At 32.0% G+C, this 22,473-nt stretch overlaps 1 protein-coding gene across 1 annotated transcript in view; it reads right to left on the bottom strand.

The window, feature by feature from the left end:
* Positions 1-22,473, bottom strand: part of SPOPL (speckle-type POZ protein-like) — a 50,106-nt gene that overhangs the window by 5,443 nt on the left and 22,190 nt on the right. Inside the window, exons 2-8 of the mRNA XM_008570963.1 lie at positions 13,134-13,271; positions 12,637-12,758; positions 12,204-12,355; positions 10,555-10,682; positions 4,727-4,904; positions 4,590-4,645; positions 2,956-3,078 (exon numbers count right to left, since the gene is read on the bottom strand). Coding sequence (XP_008569185.1) covers positions 2,956-3,078; positions 4,590-4,645; positions 4,727-4,904; positions 10,555-10,682; positions 12,204-12,355; positions 12,637-12,758; positions 13,134-13,211 — 837 coding nt within the window. The 5' untranslated portion in view covers positions 13,212-13,271. The remainder of the gene's footprint in view (positions 1-2,955; positions 3,079-4,589; positions 4,646-4,726; positions 4,905-10,554; positions 10,683-12,203; positions 12,356-12,636; positions 12,759-13,133; positions 13,272-22,473) is intronic.

The raw sequence follows: 22,473 nt of genomic DNA, 5'->3' as shown, positions 1-22,473 counted from the left end.
TTATTCTTTGAAATTAAGTTATTTTAAAAGTCTTCAAATCATTGTTTGTTTTAACCTAATATGAAGAAAATATGAATAAATGCATTTAGGAGAAAGACTAGCTTCTTCAGAAAATTTCAATTTGCATTAAGTACAAAATGCAGTATATTCTTAAAATAGAGTTTCTTTTAAAAAGCTACCTTATTACTCAATATTCTTAATGTGTATATTTCTCTTCTCTACTATTTCAAACACTAGACTGTACCACCCAGTACACTGCATGTTGCCACCACTGAATCTTGCCAATCTTGTACACTGCATGTTGCCTCCACTAACTTGAAGAATGAATGAATTATAAAGCTAAACAAATCATATTCATAACCATGATAAGTTCTTGCAGTTATTAGTGTATATGTTATATAATACAAAATCTTTAGCAGCTTTGAGGTATAACTGACATACAATAAAGTGCACATAAATCCATCAACTCAGGACAGTGAATGTACCCATCATCCCCAAAAGTTTCCTCTTATGCCTTTGTAATCTTTCCCTTTTGTCCCATCCCAAGCAAAACCTCAGATATGCTCTCTATTACTGTAGGCTAGTTGGCTTTTTCTATAAATAAAATCATACACTATGTATTCATTTTTGTCTAGCTCTTTCATTATTATTATTTTGATATCCATGCATGTCGTTGCCTGTGTATCAATAGTTTAATCCTTTTTATTGCTGAGTAATATTCTATTATGTATAGGTACATCACAATTTGTTTATCCATTTACTTGTTGATGAACATCTGGCTTGTTTCCAGTTCTTAGCTATTACAAATAAAGCTGCTATAAATATTCATATACAGGTCTTTGTATGCAAACATGCTTTCTTCTCTCTTGGGTAAAAACTTAAAAGTAAATTCGTTGGATCCTACGGTAAATTTAACTTTTCAAGAAACTGCCAAACAGCTTTCCAAAGCAGTCGTACCATTTTACATTCCATTCAGTAGGGGACTGGAGTCCTAATTCTATCACATCCTTGACAACATTTAGTATGGTCTTTGTAATTTTAACCATTATAATAGGTGTGTAGAAGTATCTCATGATGATTTTAATTCACACTTCCCTAATGACTAATCATGCTCAGCATCTTTTATTGTACTTTATTGACATTATTTCAGGAAGTGTCTGTTCAAACATTTTGTCCATTTTTAGAAATAATACTGTTTTCTTTTAATTCAGTTTTGAGAGTCCTTTATATAGTCTGAATACAAAAGTTAGATATATTCTGGATGAATGCTGCTCATTAGATACATGCTATACAAGTATTTTCTCTCAGTCAGTGGCTAATCTTTTTATCCTCCTGTCTTTTGAAGAAAATAAATTTAAAATTTTATTGAAGTCCACTTTATCATTTTTTACTTTTATGAATCACATTCTTGGTGCCACAGCTAAGAAATCTTTGCCAAAACCAAGATCACAAAGACTTTCTTCTTTGTCTTCTTTTAGAAATTTTAGATTTTTAGGTTTATAACTGCATTACTTTTGTATATAGTGTGAGGTATGAAAAAAAAGTTCATTTTTGGGCATAAGGATATTCGATTGTTCCACCATCATTTATTGAAAACAACTATCCGTTCTCCACTGAATTGTAATTGTACTTTTGATTAAAATTAGATATCCATATATTTTAGGGTCTATTATGATACTCTCTATTCTGTTCCACAGAGTTGTCTATCTCAACACCAAAACAACAGTCTTAATTATTAAGCTTTAAAATAAGTCCTCCTATCTAGGCAGTAACCTTTTTTAAAGTTATTTGATCATTCTAGATCCTTGCACTTTATACATAAATTGTTTAATCAACTTGTCAATTCCTTTAAAAAAAATCTGCTAGGATTTTGACAGAACCATGTTGATTCTACTAACCAATTTTAAAGAGAACTGTCCTTTTAACAACATTGTGACTTTCAATCCATGGACAAGATTTATCTCTCTATCTATTTTGATCTTCCTGAACTTCTCTTGGCATTATTTTATAACTTTGAAAGTACAGGGCTTGAACATCTCTTGTTAGATTTATGTCTATGTATTTAATATTTCTGAATATTATTGTAAATGGTATTTTGTAATTTAAATTCTTATTGATAGATTCTATATACATTTGGCCCAGGTTCCCCTAATGGTAACATTTTTCAAATGTTATATACACACAGATACACACATGCATATACCATCCTTCTATCTATACACATATATACATAAATATATATATATATATATACACATACATATGAGGGTCCTTCAAAAGGGTCACAAAAAAACAGAATTGAAATATAATGCGAATCTTTCCATGAACTTTTTGAAGTACCTCTGTATACATACATACAAACATACACACATATATGTGTGCTTTATATACTGGATGTGCTTTTAGGATTGAGAACCACTGGCTTTGAGATTTTCTGATATTTTTCAGCTTCCCCATCTTCAAGAAATCACTATTACAAAAGAGCATTATAAAATTAACACTCTTTTTCCTCTTTCTATGATGTCTTATTAAAACATATATCTATAAATACATATAATTAAATTACACAAAATACCCGATATTTTATCCTTTAAAAAAAAGTCATGTGCTATATCTTCAGCCTAAGAATATTCAAAAATTACAATAAGTTACATATGCTATTGTGTGTGTCCTCATAAAAGGGAGTAAACATGCTCAAAACTATTAAGCTTATAAGTTTAATCTCCTATGAAAAAAATTGCTCAAGGTATTTTTACATCTTGTAAATTTTTTTAAAAAATCTCATTTCCATATTATCCCACTATATGCTATTTCATAAAACTCTCAAGAGCCATCTACAAATAGCATAAATTAATCCAGTATTTCAAGATATGTAGAGTTTTCATTTGATGATAGCTTTCTAATATACATCAAGCTTGAAGGTATTTTCCAGCTCTTTAAGGCTTAATTACTTACTTTGTCTGCAGCTGCCAACAAGTTGTCAGCCATTTTGTCAAGGTTTGGTGCTTTCCCTGTGTAAATGAATCTCATCATTTCTTTAAAAACCTCAGGGTCTAAATCATTTATTTCCACTCGATTCTAATATTAAAAACAACACAAAAAATTTAAACATAAAGAACATGCATACACAAATGAACCAGAGTGAACCTTCGACAGTATCTAAAAGCCCCAAATATGCAGTAAAGTATTTTATAGCTCAAATAACACATTTACGGATATTTCTGAACTGTATTTTAAAACTGAAGTGAGTAAATCTTCAGTAAGCTAATCAAGAAAAGTGAAGAGGGCAAGTATAAGAAGAAAAACATATACTGTATGGAAGGTGGGAATCATGACTAGCTGGAGAGCCCATATCTGATACTCCAACCAAGCCAAGCACTACTATATGGGAATATAAGCCCCAATTTCTAAATTAAAAAGAGAAAAACAAAAAGCAAGCAAGCAAACAAACAAACAAAAATTGTAGGTCAAACAAAATAACATTTGTTTTCAGTTTCTAACCTCTATCTTAGAGGATGATGGCTATTAACTTTTCTTCATTGTATTCCTAAGTCCAAGTACAATGCTTAAGACCCTACAACCAAGGGTTCTATTCCCAGCATTATACGAACATAGAGATAGAAAATAACAGAGCTCACTACTTCGAACTCTCCTTTTACAAAAATGGCATGTGATATTATCTACTGGCACCTCCTTACTTAAGACACAGAAGTCCAAAGAGGACTAGTTGTTTTTTACTTCTACATTGTTGTATTTCACTTCTCTCCTGAGATTAATGGAGCTAAATATCTAACACTAAACAACACCAAACTTTCTGACCCTTTGCTGCAAATAACATCTTACATCACTGATGTCTCCCCACTTGGAAGTGATCAGAAGGCTGATCACAGCACCTCCCGAGAACAAAAGTCAAAGGAAAGCAGCTATTTTGTCGCAGCCTCTAGGTTCTGCAGAAAGGATAAGGCTGAGCCACATGAATAAAACTCTGTAGTTGTCCTGCTGAAGCCCTAAGGCTCACTTGTTTTGCAACTAGCAAAGAATCAACCTCTGAGCTCTATAACTACATTTCAAGATGACTGGCGTAAAAGAAACATCTGAGGGAGCTAAATAGGTAATATCTTGATTATAGTTAGTATACAGTACTGATGTAATCTATGTCCTTTTTCTTAAATTTAATAAATACCCTCTCATTTTACTGCTGAAAAGAATGCAGACATTATTTTTGTTATGCTAGAAAACAAATCCCCAAATCAACCCATAAAGTCTAGAAAGGAAGCATATACATCCTAATCAGAAACCTCTAAAATACCTATGCACCAGAACAGTCCTTTTGCATAACCATCCTTTTAGATAACAAATACTGATTTATTTACACACCAGATGGGCATCAAAATAGCTGTTACTTGGAATATTCACTAAGAATCCACATTATTTTATTAGAGAACGGATTTTTTTCTCCCATTTTTCTATTTGTTCTTAAATTTTTCCCCATTTATTATAGTATAACAATAAGAACATGCACTGTTATTTTTAAAATATAAATTCCACTATTTTACATTTGTACAAATTAAATATTAAACCATGTTTACCTTTTTGCTTTCTTCCATTTCATGTTCAAACATTGCATTAAAAACTGGGGATCGAGCTGTAACAAGAGTAAGCATCATTATTTAATGCACAAATTTGTTTAAAAAATGTACTATGGAACACGAAAATAGAAAAGTACCTGCAAGCACAGATTTATGAGCTTTAAATTCTTCTCCTCTCACAAAAAAACTGCAATCTGTAAATCTTGTGTTTTCCCAGAGATTACCTAAATCTTCCGCTAGTCGACATTCAGGCACCTTCAATGTGTTTGTATTAGTATGTCCTGATATGTTTACTGAATCTTGGACCACACTCACCTAATAAAAAAGTGATGGCAAGAAAAACACTTTCACAAGTTAATATCACTAATTAGTTACTAAGTTTAAAACTTTAATTTTTTTTATCTTTAAAATCATTTGGAAAATTCAATGTATTCCTTATCAAAAATCCTAATACCCAGGAATTAATTTTAAGGATACAATTTAAAGGAGAAAAATAATATAGAAAGAAAGAGAAATAATATAGAAAAGATTACTAATCTTTTCCAATAGAGATATTTTATGTAAATAAATGGCTTATGGATTGTTTGGAATGCTTGATTATTAAAGTAATTACCAAAACTATTTCTTAACAGAAAAGTCACAATCTGATGTTAAGTCAAATAAGGGTTTTTTTTGAGGTGGGGGAAGAAATTTCTCTTTTATTTCCTCACTTAAACTTCAGACCTATCAATATTTAAATTTTACTATACATACAATAAAAGTAGTATAAGGCTCATAACGACTTTTTGATATAGGAAAAAGGTTATATAAAACTACAGTATATGATACACAAACTGGGATTTTTTTAAAAAAGTATAATTCCTACATGTTTCAACTCTAGCAAAATTGATTTAAATATCTAGTAAAATTGATGTAAATTTTAATGTACAAGAATTCTCACAAAAGCAATCATAATTATTAAAGTTCATGAGAATATTCTATAAAAAAAATCAATGGCAAGAGCAATACAAATATAATTTATTTCGATATGCAGACATTTACCTATGAAATGAAAAATAAAAGTTGTATGATTACAGCACTGCTTTTATGTAGATTCCAGTATGATATCAATGAAATTATCTCCTAAAACACTACTAAGTCTTGCAGACCACTTTTAAGAAAAGGCATTCTACTATATTATTAGAAATTTCACATTACGTTTAATAAATTAAAAAAAAACACTACCTCAACTAGTAAAGCAAATGTTTTAGAGTAAATGAAACTTTAAAAAAAAGAAAAAAGTGCTGTATTAGTTATCTAATGTTGTTGTTATTAGTTACCTATCTATTGTTGTTTTAAGCTGCTAAGTTTTGGGATCATTTGTTATGCAGCAATACATAGGTATAATCATTTAAAAACATTTCATAAGGCCTTTAATAAATATAATAAACTACACAGAAAATGTACATTAGAAATGGATAAATTGGACCAAACTACTAACATGCTAACACACAAAGTAAAATAATGGTCCAGAGTAAAATGTTTGGAGAATAGTAAGTCAGAGAAGTCCTGATTCACACAGATGTAGAACTGTATCTCATGTGACTGAATGGATGCTTCTAAAGAGAAACAACGAAAGCTTTAATTTTCCAAAGATATTTTTATTAACTACTTTTTTCACCCCAACTTCCATATTAACCTTTATAAATCCTGTGTGTCATAGAAACCATCTAATCCATTCACCTTATTTTATACAGAGATTTTAAACTGAGACCAAGCCAAATTAGTGTTCTAAATCACATTCCTAGTTAATATCAGAGGAAGACTGGAGCCGAATCTTCAGATTCCTTTTTCTTATGGATTTTTGTACTAATCAATATTTGTTTTCAATATTATTTAAAATTAGTAATATTACTTTAACACAATTACAATAAAAAAGCATTTTTCACAACAATCTTGTAAGATGTTTTTCTAAATATGGCAGCCAAGATATTGTGCACATAAATAAATCCACCAATAAAGGTTCTCCTATCCTATTCAAGTTTTAAATCACTCAAATTGTTTCTAAAATTTTAATAACCACAAAACAGAAAAGCTTCACTAATCCTTTACCTGACTGCCCTGTTCCACTACATATTATAACCTAAAAATATATAAACCAAAAATGTTGATGTTAATATTCAGGGTTTAGTTAGAGATCAGCTTTTTTTTTTAGCACACGGACCTTATTTACTTGTTCATAATGAGCACTGCTCTTGAAACTTCTATACAGAAGGAACTGGATCTGTTCAATTACCTGCATAAAAATATGCAGTCGAGTAATAAAAATGTGATATATTTAATTTAAAAAAAGATTTCTTGAATTCTATTTATTGTCTCTCAACCTAAATCAAAATAATATATTTAATATAAAAATTTGGCAAAAATCAGGTGTCAGAATAAAAAGATTAAAAAAATAAAGACATTATCGGACACATATTGATAATGTTATATTTGTATTCTGTATAAGCGATCTTAATTCAGAAGAATTTGTATTATTGACATACCTATCTACACATTACTATCACAGCAATCACAAATTTTAACTAAGATACAGAATTAACATTTCATACTCTAAAGTATTCAAGGGACTATTTATAAAGTAGAAATTAGTGATCTACTTAAAAATTGATATGCAATGAATTCTGACGATTCTTTTCTTGATACCTATAATTTAAAAAATGATAAAAATTTAGTTTTCTCTAGTACATATTCAAATACAGGTAATGAACACTCTTATTGAATGGAACCTAGAATAAAAAATTCAGGAAAAAGGCTGAGATTCTTTCCTGAGGTCAAATTTGTTCTTCTTTCAAGTAAAAAAAAAAAAAAAAAAAAAAGGCAAATGCATAATACTCAAAACTGTCAAATGTTGCAAAGCAAAACGTCAAACTCATTTGACAGCCCTTTTTCAAATTTAATTTTCTCTACCCTGAGAATATCATTTAGACTGAAAATGAACATGTGAAGGATCTAATCAACTCTGTTACTACACTGAAAATCTGGATCTCATTTAATGTGGAACTAAAGTGACTACTGATTCCATTTTTTAAAAATCTGAATTCTAGGGCCAGCCCAGTGGCGCACTGCTACAGTGCGCCGCTTGGGAGTGTGGCGGCGCTCCCGCCGAGGGTTCGGATCCCACATGCAGACCGGTTCCCGTTCACTGGTTGAGCGAGATGTGGGCGCAGCACTGAGGGTTGTGATCCCGTTGCCGGTCCCGGTCCGGTACGGGCGCGACACTGAGGGTTGCGATCCGTTGCCGGACACGAAAAAAGACAAAAAGGTAAAAAAAAAAAAAAATCTGAATTCTAATTCTAAAAGCTAGGAATCTCCAAAGCTGCATAATACTATAATTTCATCAATCTAATAAACTACTTAACCACTCCCCACATTGGCTCTAAAGTGAGAAACTTTTAATAGTCCAATTTCACACTGTCTTCTAGAATAGCAGGTCTTAGATTTTTTGACTTTCATAGATAGGTATCATTTTTAAAAATCTGGTGACAGAAAAAGGTAGTCAACTTTTCATTTTACCAAGAAAGGGCTTTTTAGAAAATAAAACCCTACTTCCACCCATTATCACAAGTATTTTGAAACAGAAAGGTTATTTCAGCAAAAGAAAAATAGAATTGGAAAAAAAGATATGTACTTAATTAAAAAAAGAATCTACTTCACGAAAAACTCATTGTACATATTTTATCTGTACATAGATATTTTTCTGTATATCATGAAATGGCATGCGTCTGTAGATAAATTAATCTAACCAGGTTTCTATTTTTGCTATGTATTCCTCAGCTATTGTTTTCTGCATCACTTGGGGAGAGAGAGGACAGAGCTATTTACATTGCTAGAAATCTCCATCTACCTCTGTCCACTTGAACCACTATATGAATTTGCAAGATTAAGCTATGTCTTGCACAAAAAGAGTAGCACCGAACTGCCTTACCTGTCTACAGCACCACTTGCAGGGGAGGGGGAGGAGGCAGTTCTTTAGGTAGGGCAGTGCAATGCTTCCTCCTCTTCTGCAAGCAGTGCTGGAGATGCTGTAGAAGGAAGGGCATCCATGAGAGGGGCGGAAGAAACAATGGAGGGCATGAAGAATGTTGGTCAGAAGTACTTTTTGCCCACCTATGCTAAGTACGGTGCCCAAGGTAGAAACATCTACATCAGTAAAAAGATGCATATTTCAGGAACCAAAAACGAATCTGATCAATGCCAACTTAAAAATGTATGTCATGGTGGGTTCTATTTTTAGTGGGTCACTAACATGTATAATCTAGCATATGGATACCAAGCACACTTCAAAAATACTTATTAAAAAAAAAAAAAATCCTAAACAATTTCAGCCTTAATTCTGAATTTCTTGTTTGTCTAGGTTCCAGTACAATATAGTTAGGAAAATATCTGTAAACAGTATTTCAACTCTAAAAAAGGAAGTATTTTCTAAAAAGGTTCATTAACAAAATGACTTTAGCTGTAGTTGTTTTGTTTTGTGTTTTAAAAATCGGATTAAATAGCCTTTAAGTTTCTTTAAATTCTAAGATAACATTTTCAAAATTTAAGAGAAATGCTAAAATTCTGGAAGAATCTACTTTAAGTGTGCTAAAAATTTTAAATAGCATTAACATTTATTTAGAATACTACTTAGAATATCTATTGGCAACAAATTCGTTACTATGTTTTTTCCCTAAATTATTTAATTATAAGCCCTGCTCAAGAGATTTGTGGTATATGCTTTATCAACCAAATAATTGTATTCATAACAAATTCATACAGTCCGCAACAAATTCGTTACTATGTTTTTTCCCTAAATTATTTAATTATAAGCCCTGCTCAAGAGACTTGTGGTATATGCTTTATCAACCAAATAATTGTATTCATAACAAATTCATACAGTCCATTTAACTTGTCTAAGTGAAAATAAGTAAAGTAGATAGTCTCTGGGGTCATAATTCAATTATTCTTCTGACAACATAATGACATAGAATTAATTTGTAATCTTGCCAAAAAATTTTACACATTTACTATAAAAAGATCAAAGTTAACTTAGTAGCAGTTAAGAAAGTTATTGTGCTTTCTACAACATTCATCTGTTCACAATGTGTTGAAATATATTTAATGTTTAGTTTACTTAATCATAACCTTTTCACTGCCTTTTTAATGAAAATTACCAACTGCCTTAAATATTTCAATAAAACTGTTACTGATCTCTGTAAATTGTGCTGGTAATATAATCCTTTAATTTACCCTGAAGACAGATCTCAAAAATTCGCATAGATAAAACTACTTAACGACAACAATGACATTAACAAATTCAAACCTCAAATTAAGACAAATCACAAGTGTAAACTATGACAGAGGTAATGCTGGTAACTTTCAAAATAGAACGTTTTATGCATATAAATACACCTCATAAGTTTGTCAATAGACATAGGAGTATCTTAAAAATCTGATATCTATTTCTTAGAATGCTAATACCTATTTGATTAAATTAACCCAAATGCTTGATTAATCAGAAAGCTTCTCACTTTTCCAGGAACTTCTGTATTCAAACTGATAAACTGAGTAATAATGTTTAATATGATCAATCTGAAAATAAAAAATATTGACCACCTACGAGTCAGTCACAGTAAAGAAGTTATTTAGAAATGTTCATATAAAGATGTACATATCCACAGTTTTTTCAAGAAGGAATTAGTATGTGGTAGTATAACTGCAAATTCAATTTATAGTTTGAGATATGACAAAATTTTTTCACAATGGGCTATCACACTGATTTGTACGACGACAATCTAATCAGCTTTTTCTGGTCAAGCATTTAGAAATAAAACTTTATCAGTTATACTAATTAATTTTTAAACTATACTCAATATTAATTCAGCTTATACTTTGCCGTATCACTGAATATAACTATAAAGTTCCTTGTAGTAAAAAATGTACCTACCTCACAAAATAATGTAAGCTTGTCATCTGGTAAAAGACCATTAGCTTCATCAAGCAAAAAATCCCTTCTAATGAATTTTTTAAAACCCCAGTCCTTCCCTTGCACAAATCGATATGCTCTTTGGCTTTCTGGTGGAAAAAAGAATAGAAGTTTAAATAAAACAAGTACCCAAGAGACATTTTTCTTAATAACACAGTTAAATAAAACATGCAGAAATAGAACTTGGCCAATACATCTATCATAAAAATTACAGATATGTGTGTTCATACATAAAATGTCGTAAGTTAAATCAGGTAGAACGCGATCATTTTGCATTGCTACTCAAATTTTGGCATCAATGAGCTCAACTTCAAACTTCTGGATCTTTAAATAGAAAAGCCAGATCAAATCTCATGGAGAAAGAAGAAATCTTTTAAACAATCTAGGCCCTATAAGACACTGAAACAAGATCAGAATATGTTGGCATAAGCATACTATTCATTATCTAATATCGGAACCTGGTTAGAAACATACTTATTTCCTGTTTTTCCTTCTAAAAATTAATGCTCTAAGTCATCAGGCATCTTTTAAGCTTTCCTGACACACCCATCAAACTGATTTAAGTTTTACTGAACTACAGAAAAATACATTAACTGGTGAAAAGGCTAAACAAAGTCCCTCATCATTCCTAAGTCTCTAGACATAATCTTCTTATCCCTTAAAAAAAAAAAAAAAAACTTTCATAAAAGCCAAAAAGCTGTTTTTAGTATAATTTGTAAAAGATTTAATAAATAAATATCTGAAGTAAATGTTTCAAATGTCTAAGGTACTACACAACTGTATATTATGAAATAAACAAGATCCTCTACAGAAAGTATTCATAATCTACTACACAAAAAATAAAAAGGTAGAAAATCAGTAATAAATGTAATTGAAATTCTCCACTATCTTAAATGTGAGACTATGTGAAAATACATATTATTTTGGCAATAAAATATATTATTTTAAAATACATGTGGGGAGGAGATTTTTTGTAATGAAGTTACTTGATTCTGTGACTCACTTCTACAAAATATTTCAAATTTAATGTGGCACTTCATGAGATATTTTCCTACTATGCACACTGTATATTTCCCACAATATTCTATTATGAAGATCCAGGATACAGTGTTTCAGCTGGCTATATATGTGAATCTTGGACAAAATTTAATAGGCCCTGAGACTAAGACAAACTGATTTCCTTTCAGTCAGTGTTCAGTCCACTGCTCAAAAAGTTCTAGTGACAACACATTGCACCTCCCTCACATTGTTCTTCAGTTTTTATTACCTGGCAAAAAAGGTAAGGGAAAACAGAAATATGTCTTGAACACCTACTGTACATGCCATGCACTGAACCAGGCACCTTGCCCTAACAGCCACTACTTTTCCAAGTGACAAGTAAATGTCATTTTAGAACATGAAGAAGTTAACATTATTTTAAACTACTTTTACATATCTTATGAAGCCTAAGATTTAGTAAGATAACAATATAGTAGAATTTAAAATTAAATAATAGCCAAATTAAATGTTTTAGGTTAAGCAATTTTTAGTGGAAAAAAAATCTGAAACTTTTCTAGGTAAAGGTACAGTATGTAGTTACAGAGACTTCATTCAGTGTGCAAATCACTTACCCATTGCTTTTGTTTCTTCCCTTTTAGCATTCAGAAGGGAAAATTTGAATTTTGCTCGAACTTCACTTTTGGGGCAGCTGACTAAAAGCAAATATAAGGACAAGTAGTCTTTACTTTCATCATCTAATCCCTTTGGGTTTACCCTCAGGCACCTAAAATAAAACAATAGGCTCAACATGGAGGAATATAATACTTGAAGCATTTAAAAGAGAGAAGCAATACTGAAATTATTTGTTAGTTAATATCATGAACAGCACTCCTGTCATTACCCCAACAGCTCTTTACAATTCTCCATACTATTAGGAACTTATTACCAATCTAATACAAAATTAGACTAATACTCATTCAGGAACAACAACAATAACAAAACCAAGGGCCACTGATGATTACATCAAAAACAAAAAACAAGAACGACAACAAACAAAAATCTTACCATTTCATTTTGTCATTTGGGCCAGATGAAAATGTTGAACTTTTTAACACCTCACCCATTTCCTCTCGACAAAAACTGAAGTTATTAATGGTCCACATGTAGGAAAATTTTACAACTTTAACCTAAGAGATTCAGAAAACCACTTTTATAATGATGACTCTTATGCTTTTAAATTGTTACATGTTAAACATCCTATGATCTACTCTTCTAACATTTTTTTTTTTTGAGCAGCTGGCCAGTATGGTGATCTGAACCCTTGACTTGGTGTTTCAACATCATATTCTAACCAACTGAGCTAACCAGTCAGCCCCCTAAAACTTCTAATAACTATGCCAAAGTGTTTCACAATAATACAGGGGGTTTTCAAAAAGTTCATATAAAGATTTGTATTATCTTTCATTCCATTTTCCCATGAACTTTTTGAAGTACCCTCATATTCTCAAAATACTGTAATATTTCTAAATGACATAAAGGAAGGCATTTTAAACAGCATGTACCTGTGTGTAACACCAGCTTTCTGCTATAGGACCAATAGACATATCTCCAGGTAGAGGTGGGGTGGGTTCCAGAGACATTGCCACTTTATTACAGTCTTTTAGTGTCTATGCACTATCCTACACAGTTGAGTACTTTACCTACAAAGAAAAGAAGTTTGACTTACTGATCGAACAGTTTAACTGACAGAATCAAGAGGGAAGACGTATTTAAATAGTCAGGAAACAATTACTATCCCAAATTAGAACATGTATGGGCCGGCCCGGTTGCGCACTGGAGAGTGCGCCGCTTGGGAGCGCGGCGGCGCTCCCGCCGAGGGTTAGGATCCCATGTGGAGACCGATTCCCGCTCACTGGCTGAGCGCGGTACGGGCGTAACACCGAGGGTTGCGATCCTGTTGCCAGTCCCCGGTACGGGCGCGACACCGAGGGTTGTGATCCCGTTACGGGTCAGTAAAAAAAAGACAAAAAGGAAAAAAAAAAAAAAAAAAAGAACATGTAGAGACTCTACATAATTTTAAGAAATAAAATGTTTTTGTAACATACAACACTTACATATAAATCTGAACAAACTTAATATTTATAGATAAGATTATTTTGTGAAGGCATATTTTCCAAAATATCACAAATCAAAAAATAACATCACTTAATAGTAACATCTTAATATAAACATAAAATCACAAAATTTCATGACATAATTAATACCTGATTTACTTTCCTGCACCTTTTTATTGACATATTCATGAAAACCAAAAAGGTTGCCAAGTTAGAACTATAAATATTGGTTATTCATCTGTCAGACCCTAGTTGTTTTCTCCAGGTAAAACACAGAATAGGATATGTCAATGCGCTGTAAGAAGAATTATATAGATTTCTACAAAAGTATATGTCTATCTCAAACAGTTTGTCTGGCAAGACTTTGTCCCTATCAGAGTGCTTCCTACTAAGATGTACTATATCATAAAATTTCCTCCCAGTTAGCTATTCTCTTACTACCTCCCTTTGGATGCATAATTTACTCCTCATAAATTGGCCAGGATATTAGTGACTCAGTAATGATGTTTTGCAACTTAAGAGCCAAAATCAGAAAGAGCTACTACGTAGGAGTCTATTTTGCAGAGGCAAGGGAATTTCAACATTACATTTCAACACAGGAATTCAAGTCTGGAGAACCCTCTTCTCATTTAAAAATAATTAACAAGGAAAGAAAACCACATGGGTCCTATGGAAAAAAAAACTACTAGGGGGTTATTTAAAAAAAAATTAAAAACAACAACAACGAAAACTACTAAGGAAAAGGGGAGGGAGGACCTCACCCAAAATGCGAAGGAAAATATTTGCTCTATCTTTATACTCCATAAAACAAGAGTACAAGAAAACAAAGAAATAAGAAGAACTACAAAACATGAAAATATTTAAAACTACAAATGAAGAAGCATATTACAAATCTGCACTAGAAATAAAGAATATACTCAACACTGAGGAAAAAAATTCATATTAGTGTAAAGCTCTTCCAGATTCATAGAAAAATGATAAAGAAAACAAAGGCGGTGACAAATATTGAAGATAAAGAACAAAATCAGAACTAGTCAAGATGATTGTTCTAGAAGGGACTATAACAAATGGAACAGTAGTAAATAAAGACAACAGAGGCAGACTATCCTGAGCTGAATGAAGAACTTGGTCTCTAAGAATGAATTCCATAATAACCGAACAAAGTAAGCAACCACCACTGAAATGTTTCTGTGAAATTCAAAATGAGATAAAAACATGTCACAACTATACATGTTCTTTCAAAGGAACAAAAGTCAAGATGGCCCTGTTTTTCTCCTCACTGCTAAAAATCTAAGTAAAACAGGATAATTACTAGAGTTCTAAGGGGAAAAGGGCTATAGGGCAAGAATTATAAACTATATAATGTTGTTTATGCTTAAAAAGTAAAAATTCATTTTCAGAGATGTAAAATATGTATGCCATCCTTAGAGCTATTTGGTGCAGGGGATACATTTGTTCAAGTTATTTTCCAGCCAAAGGCAGATGAAACAAAAAGAAAAACAAAAACAAAACTCCATAATGGAAAGTTCTAATTTTTATACCAATGAACATACACAACACATCCACAATGTTTTAAAACTGAATAGATATGTCAAAAATAATTCTTAAAAGACTGTGACAAAATAAGTCAACTGATTAAAACATTAAGTATAATTATGAAATAACACTTAGTCTTTTTTTTTAATTTTATTTTATTCTGTCAATATACAATGTGGTTGATTATTGCGGCCCATTACCAAAACCTCCCTCCTTCCTCCCTTATTCTTAAGGCACAAAATCAGCGGGCCCACGACTTAGTTTTGAAATACATAAATGAAGGGAAGACATTCATCTAATTCTTAGTATCAAGAAAACAGCTGATTCAAATCAAAAGCAAAGTTTGGTGAAAAACTCCTCCATCTTATACCATTTAAGATTTAAAGAAAGAAAACTTGCCCAACTAATTATAATTCATTCATCTACAGGTATTTATTAAGTAGCTACTATTTATAATATGCTCTTTAAGTTCAGGAAACGTGTCAGTGAAAAAAGCATACAACAGGTAAAAACAATGAAGCAGGGTAAGAAACTGTAGTAAATGAAATTAAAAGTAAATAAAAGAGAAACAGGACAGAGTAACTGCTATACAATGGTGGAAAATTCTTCAATGAGACAGTAAAAAGGCTGCTAGACAGGATAATAAGTTAAGGCTTCCCTGAAGAGTTAATATATTCTTAAGTAGAGAACTAAAAGATAAAAAAAATAGCAGACAAGTCAAGGGAAGGTGTCTGTAAGGGAGGAGAAAAAATAGCAGGTGCAAATGTCCTAGGGCAGGGAAGAATTTGAGAATACTTAAGGAAGAGAAAGGAGTCCAATGTGGTTGATGTCACTAAAGGATTTTAAGTAGGGTAAAAACAGTGTAATTTATGATCAGTATTGTCAGAATGACATCTTTCAGGGAATAAATACACTGTCAATAAAGGATGAGGAAAAATAAAAGTGGAAAAACAAGTTAGGTTGAGTACAGTCTGACAAGAGATGATGGTAACAGACTAATATGGTATGCCAGTGGAAATAGGGAAAGTAGGCCTATTGACTGAAGAAAATATTCTGGAATCAACAGAATTTGTGATGGATTACAATTAAGGAAAGGAGAAATCAAGGATAGGTCCTAGTCTGGGACTTGAGCAACTGGGAGGATGGCAATACCATATACTAAGACGGAGAAATAGGGTAGAGACAAGAATAGTAATTTTGGGGCCTGAGGGATTCAATAAAGTGATATATGCAACATCAGAAAACACTTCAAATGGAACAGTCTTTAAATAAATCCTTTTACAAAGTATTCACAACTTATACATGAAAGAATTCCTATCAGGTGAAGTGCTTGCAGCACAACACGTGAATTGGGGAACCAGCAGGATGATATTCTTAGAAGCACTTAAAAGTCAACGGTCACCATTAAAAGAAAAGTGAAGATGAGTGGATATGCTTAATTTAATAAGCAAGAAGAGAAGGAATGAATGATGGAAGATAATAAAAGTTCCTTAAAGAAAAGTGAATACACAATTCATTCTAAGGACATTACACATTACCACTTTTAACAAGAATTATTCATTTCTACATAAACAGTAGGCACTACTGTCAAGTACCACCAATTGCTATATATAATTACTTTAATAGACCACAAATGGTTATTTATTTACTTTTATGTGAGAACAGAATGGTATGCAGGTAGTCACAACAGTTGAGATCACTAATAGCATATGTCATTTTAAAAATGTTGGTTCCCCACCCCCAATTTTAACAGCTTTAATGAGGTATAATTTACATCTAACAAAATTCATCTATTTTAAAAGTACAGATCAATGATTTCTAGTGAATTTATACATTGTGCACCCATCAACACAATACAATTTTAAAACACCTCCATCATTCAAAAAGTTCTTGTATCCCCAATCTCAGGCAACCACTAATCTGCTTTCTACAGTTATACTTTATCTAGAAATGTCATGGGAATAGAATTGTATGATAGGTTGTCTTATGTCTAGTTTCTGCTTTTTTTCTTGAATATATTAGTTTCCTGTTTCTTTGCATGCCTCAATTTTTGGTTGAAAGCTGGACATCTTAGTTAATATACCATAACAACTCTGGATTTGGATTTTTCTATGAGTTGTTTTCTTTGAAGTAAATTGCTTGGACTTAGCAATATTTGTCTCACCCATATTGTGTGGCTGCTGAAATATGTCTAGCCTTTATTCCTTTTTTTTTTTTTTAAACCCTGGCTAACAAAGATATAGGATACTCCCTTTCCTTCAAACTGAGTTTGCTACTTTTAGCTGATAAAGCCAAAGGTTTAACCCACCTTCCCTCAGCCTCAAATCAAGTCTACCCCATCTGGCAGCAAAGCTGCTGATTTTCCCAGCTAGCTGCTGGTTTTCCTAGATAGTTCCTAAAACTACCATGTCTACTGATCTGTGAGTAGAGGAAAAGAAATACAGTTGGATATTTCTTTTAGGCAAATTCATGTACTGAAAGAGTAATAATTATCAGCCTTACCTGAAAATCTCTAGTAATATAGGAGAGGGCCCTGTCCTGGTCAATACTTTTGTCAGTGACTCTGAAGAAAGCTGATAAACCATCATGACCAATTTCAAAAGCAACAACCAAGAAAAATATTTGCAATGCATATAGCACATAAAGCTAATTTCCTTAATATATAAAAAATTTCTACAAATTAGAACAAGTAAATAATACAGACAACTCACAGGAAAGAAACTTAGTAAAGTACAAATTAATACTAAAAAGTCACTTATTACCTATCAAATGAGCAAAAATCCAAAAGATTAGTGAGAGTATATAAGTTTTTAAAATAATCTCCTTTCTCATATTTTACGGTGAAATTTCTGACAAAAAGGGAAGAAAATGATGCTAATCTAAGTAAGAAAATAAAGATGGTGTTATTTGATGTCCATTAGAACCATTCTGGTCACTAAGAGTGATTCTACAAATATTCAGAGAAAGGTGTAGAGATGAACAAGCATTCCAAGGAGAATAACTACAAAGTAAAAATAATAATAATAAAAAAGTTTAAACTCATTTGTAATCAATGAAATACATAAAGAACCCATACCATTTCTCATCTTTAATACTGTCAGACATCATTTTAAACTATTAAGCCCTACAGCAAGCAAAATTGCACAGAAGCAGACATCACTATATTGGGTAAGGCTTTCCTACAGGACTATTTTACAATTAGTAGCAAAAGCAATTCTTTGTCAGATTCATTCTATGAATTCACCCTAGGAAAACTATTACGACTGTGGAAAAAGATAATTATAAACACAGAATGTTTCTGCAATATATTTCTATATGGAAAACTATGTGACCATTAAGAGTATATTAAATTTTCTTAATGACAGGAACGTGTTCAAGGTATGTTGTATATTAAGAAACAAAATCAGACAAAGAGTACGCCTAAAAGGACCTCACTCTTAGAAATATAAATAGCACATAGAGTTAATACCGGTGCATTAAGAAAAACAGACTGGCAGGTAGATGCCCTGAGTTGCACTTTGGCTTTGCAGTGATAATGCTGATAGGATATACATCTAAATACTACGAAGTTACCTATGGGTGATGAGATTTTCTTTCTTATTCTTATTTATTTATATTTTCTAAATGTGTTGTTTTAATTAACATGGAAACATAAGTAATTATTTTTAACAGAAGTGGAAAATATGGTTATTTTCATGCTCATATATACCCATAGAAAATACATATCATGTGTTTTACCCACTTGTTACCCACATTAACATACATCACGTGTTACTGTCTGAGTAGCAGAAACTGACATAGTAGGTAAAAGGAGGTAAGTGGAAAATAACTAGCTTTGGAAAGGACGTAGAGAAACTAGAATCGTTGTACACTTCTGGTGGAAATGGGAAATGGTTTAACCACTCTGGAAAACAATTTAGTCGTTCCTCAAAAAATTAAATATAGAATTACCATATGATCCAAAAATTCCACTTCTAGGTATATACCCAAAAGAATTGAAAACAGGTGTTCAAACAACAACTTGGACACAAATGTTCATTGCAGCTCTATTCACAACAGCTAAAGGTTACTGGCTAGTAATCCATCCATTGGTGCACAATCCAACTGCCCACCAATGGGTGAATGAATAAAAAAAATATGGTATATCCACACAATGAAATATTACATAGCCATAAAAAGAAATGAAGTACTGATACATGCTACAACATAGATGAACCTTGAAAATATTATGATAAGTGAAAAAAGATAGACACAAGAGGCCACAAAATGTATTTCATTTATATGAAATATCCAGAATAGGCAGATCCATACATACATAAAGCAGATTAGTAGTTGCCAGCGTCCGGAGAGAGGGGAAATTGGGGAGTAACTGAGCATGGGGTTTCCTTTTGGAGTGATAAAAGCATTCTAGAACTAGACAGCAGTGCTGGCTGCACAACACTAAATGTACTAAACACTACTGAAGTGTACTTTTAAAAATGGTTACAATGGTGAATTTTATGTGCTATGAAATTTACCTCAGTTAAATATGTATACACACATATATATCTACATCCTCATACATATGCATTTCTTTTGTGATTAAAAGGTAAAGGAAGAAAATATAAAGTTTCTTCCATAACTGCTGAATCTAAATTAGCCACTTACCAGAGCATAAAGTAGTAATCAGATTGTTTTTATTGACTCAAAAGAAAAAATACTAAGATTCTTTAACAAATGTCTTCAATTGCTCAGTATTTCTAGTGTTAGCTAAGCATCCAGTCCAATGGAATATATAAATTACATAGCAAAGTACAGTTAAAAAAAAATCACACTGTGTAAAGAATATTATCAAAATTTTATACAGTTATAAAATGTGACTAACATGTTTATGAACCACCTCTCTTGTACTGTCATCTGTAATAGTTCAAGTCTTCTAAGAGGTAGCTTAATCAACTGCAATGTTAATCATAGAATTTTTGTTTAATTCTACAACTAACAAATTGTAAATCACTCTACAACTGTGAAATACTACCATATTTATGTTCAAAGTCCTCTAAACTGCTTCAGGAAGTTATAACTGAACATAATACTATCTGAGGTCAAAAAAATTATATACACACACATACATATATGATGATCGTGATTACACAATGAAAATTACTTAATATATAATGTTCAACAGTTTTGCTAAGACTGTATCAGGAAGCATAATTAGATTCTAACATGATTATAAAAGTGTTAAAAACAATAATACATGTATCATAAATTTTAAAAATCATTTTGAATTAAGCATATGATGACTTCAGGGGTGTACAGTAAACATTTATTATATGTTTAGATATATTATGCACTTCAATGAACCTTAGAGGACAAAGGTGAATAAAGTACATTCCCCACTTTGAAGAAGACTATAACAGGAGAGACAGACACACACTAGGATATTTTTAATATGATAATATGAGAGAAGAATGTACAAAGTGGTAGTGAAGCACTTCCAGGAGAAAATGTCCCAAAGATATTCCCTGAGCTGGATTCTACAGAAAGCAAACAAGATTATATAAGAACACCACAAACTACAGCACAGATTTTAATATACTGAGACCAATGTGAATCATTGCTTTGCCATGAATTCTGTGATCTTACAGATACTGGGCCTTTCCTTTGTCTACTGAATGACTATAGTACCTCATTCCCTTATGGTTGGTGAGTAGATAATACAAAATTTTATACATACACTCAGCACAAAGTGAGTACTGGAATAGACATAGCAGGTAAAATTTCACTGGTGACATTAGAGGACAAATAATTTCAGCAAGTGTGGTAAGGGTAGCAATAACCAAAACAAATGAATAACATATACAAAAAGTACTTAAAGACTATCATAGGGTGTTTTGCTCCTGAGTATGATGAAATCGCTGACAGGTGAAGTAAGTTCGACTGACAAGTAGAAAAACTTGCATAAAAATTAAAGAAATATATTTTCAAAGGAATCTAGAGCTGCTCAAGCAAGCAGGACAAGGGTCCCCAAGATTCCAGAGAAGACAGAACAATCTAAAGGTGAGCTGACAGACGATAGCCACTTCTTTCCCTAAGAATACTTGCTGATTCTAGCCACCATGCAAGAGTGAGAAGTCATGCTTTGCCCAGACTGAAAGCCACCGCCAAGGAGTAAAAATATCAGCAAATGTTTTGTTGGCCTAATTGGGCTGCAGATAAAATAGGATACTTGAGCAGCTAAGATCCTGGTGAAAAGTATGCTTTAGGACTTCTGCCAAAAAGCCAAGAAGCAAGCCTCCAAAAAGTACAGCAAAGTTTTAAGATATCTTTTATTGCAAAGGAGATAAGGATTAGGGTTCAGGGTCAACCACAGAGAAGGACCTGAGTTAGAACATCAGGCTCTCAACTTTGATAGTTGCAGAAAAAGCATTTGATAAAATTCACTATCCATTCAATATAAAAATTCTCTATAAACCGGGAATAAACTTCCTTTTTTTATGAACAGTGTCTTAAAACACACATATACACCCCCTACAGTGAAATTTCCCTGTGATGATACGAATGAGACAAGAAGGACCACTATCACCACCTCTACTCAATATGTACTAGAGACCCTATCCAGTACCTTAAGGCAAGAAAAATGAAAAGAAGAAAGAAAATGGTCACCATTCACAGATAACATAATTGAGTCCAGGCAAACTACCAGGAACAACAGGTAATTTTGTCATGGTTGCTGTATACAACGGCAACATACAAAAATCCATTGTATTTCTATATGTTAGCGATAATCAGAAAATACAATTTTTAAGACACCATTTATACTATAATTTAAAAATCCATTTTCTAGAAATAAATCTAATGAAGGATGCAACTCTACACTAAAAAATTACAAATGTTATTGTGAGGTAGTAAAGATAAGCTACTTATCCTTATTACTGGAGGAATATACCATGTTTATGAATGAGAAATTTCAATATTATAAAGACATAAATTCTCCCTAGATTGACATATAAATTCAATGCAATCACAATAAAAATCCCAGTGCTGCTTTTGGTAGAAAATGACAAACTGTTTCTAAAATTTATGTGGAAAGGCAAAAGGGTCAAGAACACCCAAAACAATCTCGAAGAATAACAAAGCAGAAGGACTCAGAGTATAACACATTGACTTAAAATATAGCAACTGAAATTAAAACAACGTGGTACTAGTACAAAAATAAAGAAACTGGCTAATGAAAAAAAAAATAGAGTCCAGAGTAGACACACACATATAT

This window comes from Galeopterus variegatus, unplaced genomic scaffold (assembly GCF_000696425.1).
Source record: "Galeopterus variegatus unplaced genomic scaffold, G_variegatus-3.0.2 Scaffold648, whole genome shotgun sequence".
NCBI classification, from domain to species: Eukaryota; Metazoa; Chordata; class Mammalia; order Dermoptera; family Cynocephalidae; genus Galeopterus; species Galeopterus variegatus.
The sequence above is the reverse complement of the archived record's forward strand: the minus strand, read 5'-3'. Positions and strand labels throughout refer to the sequence as shown.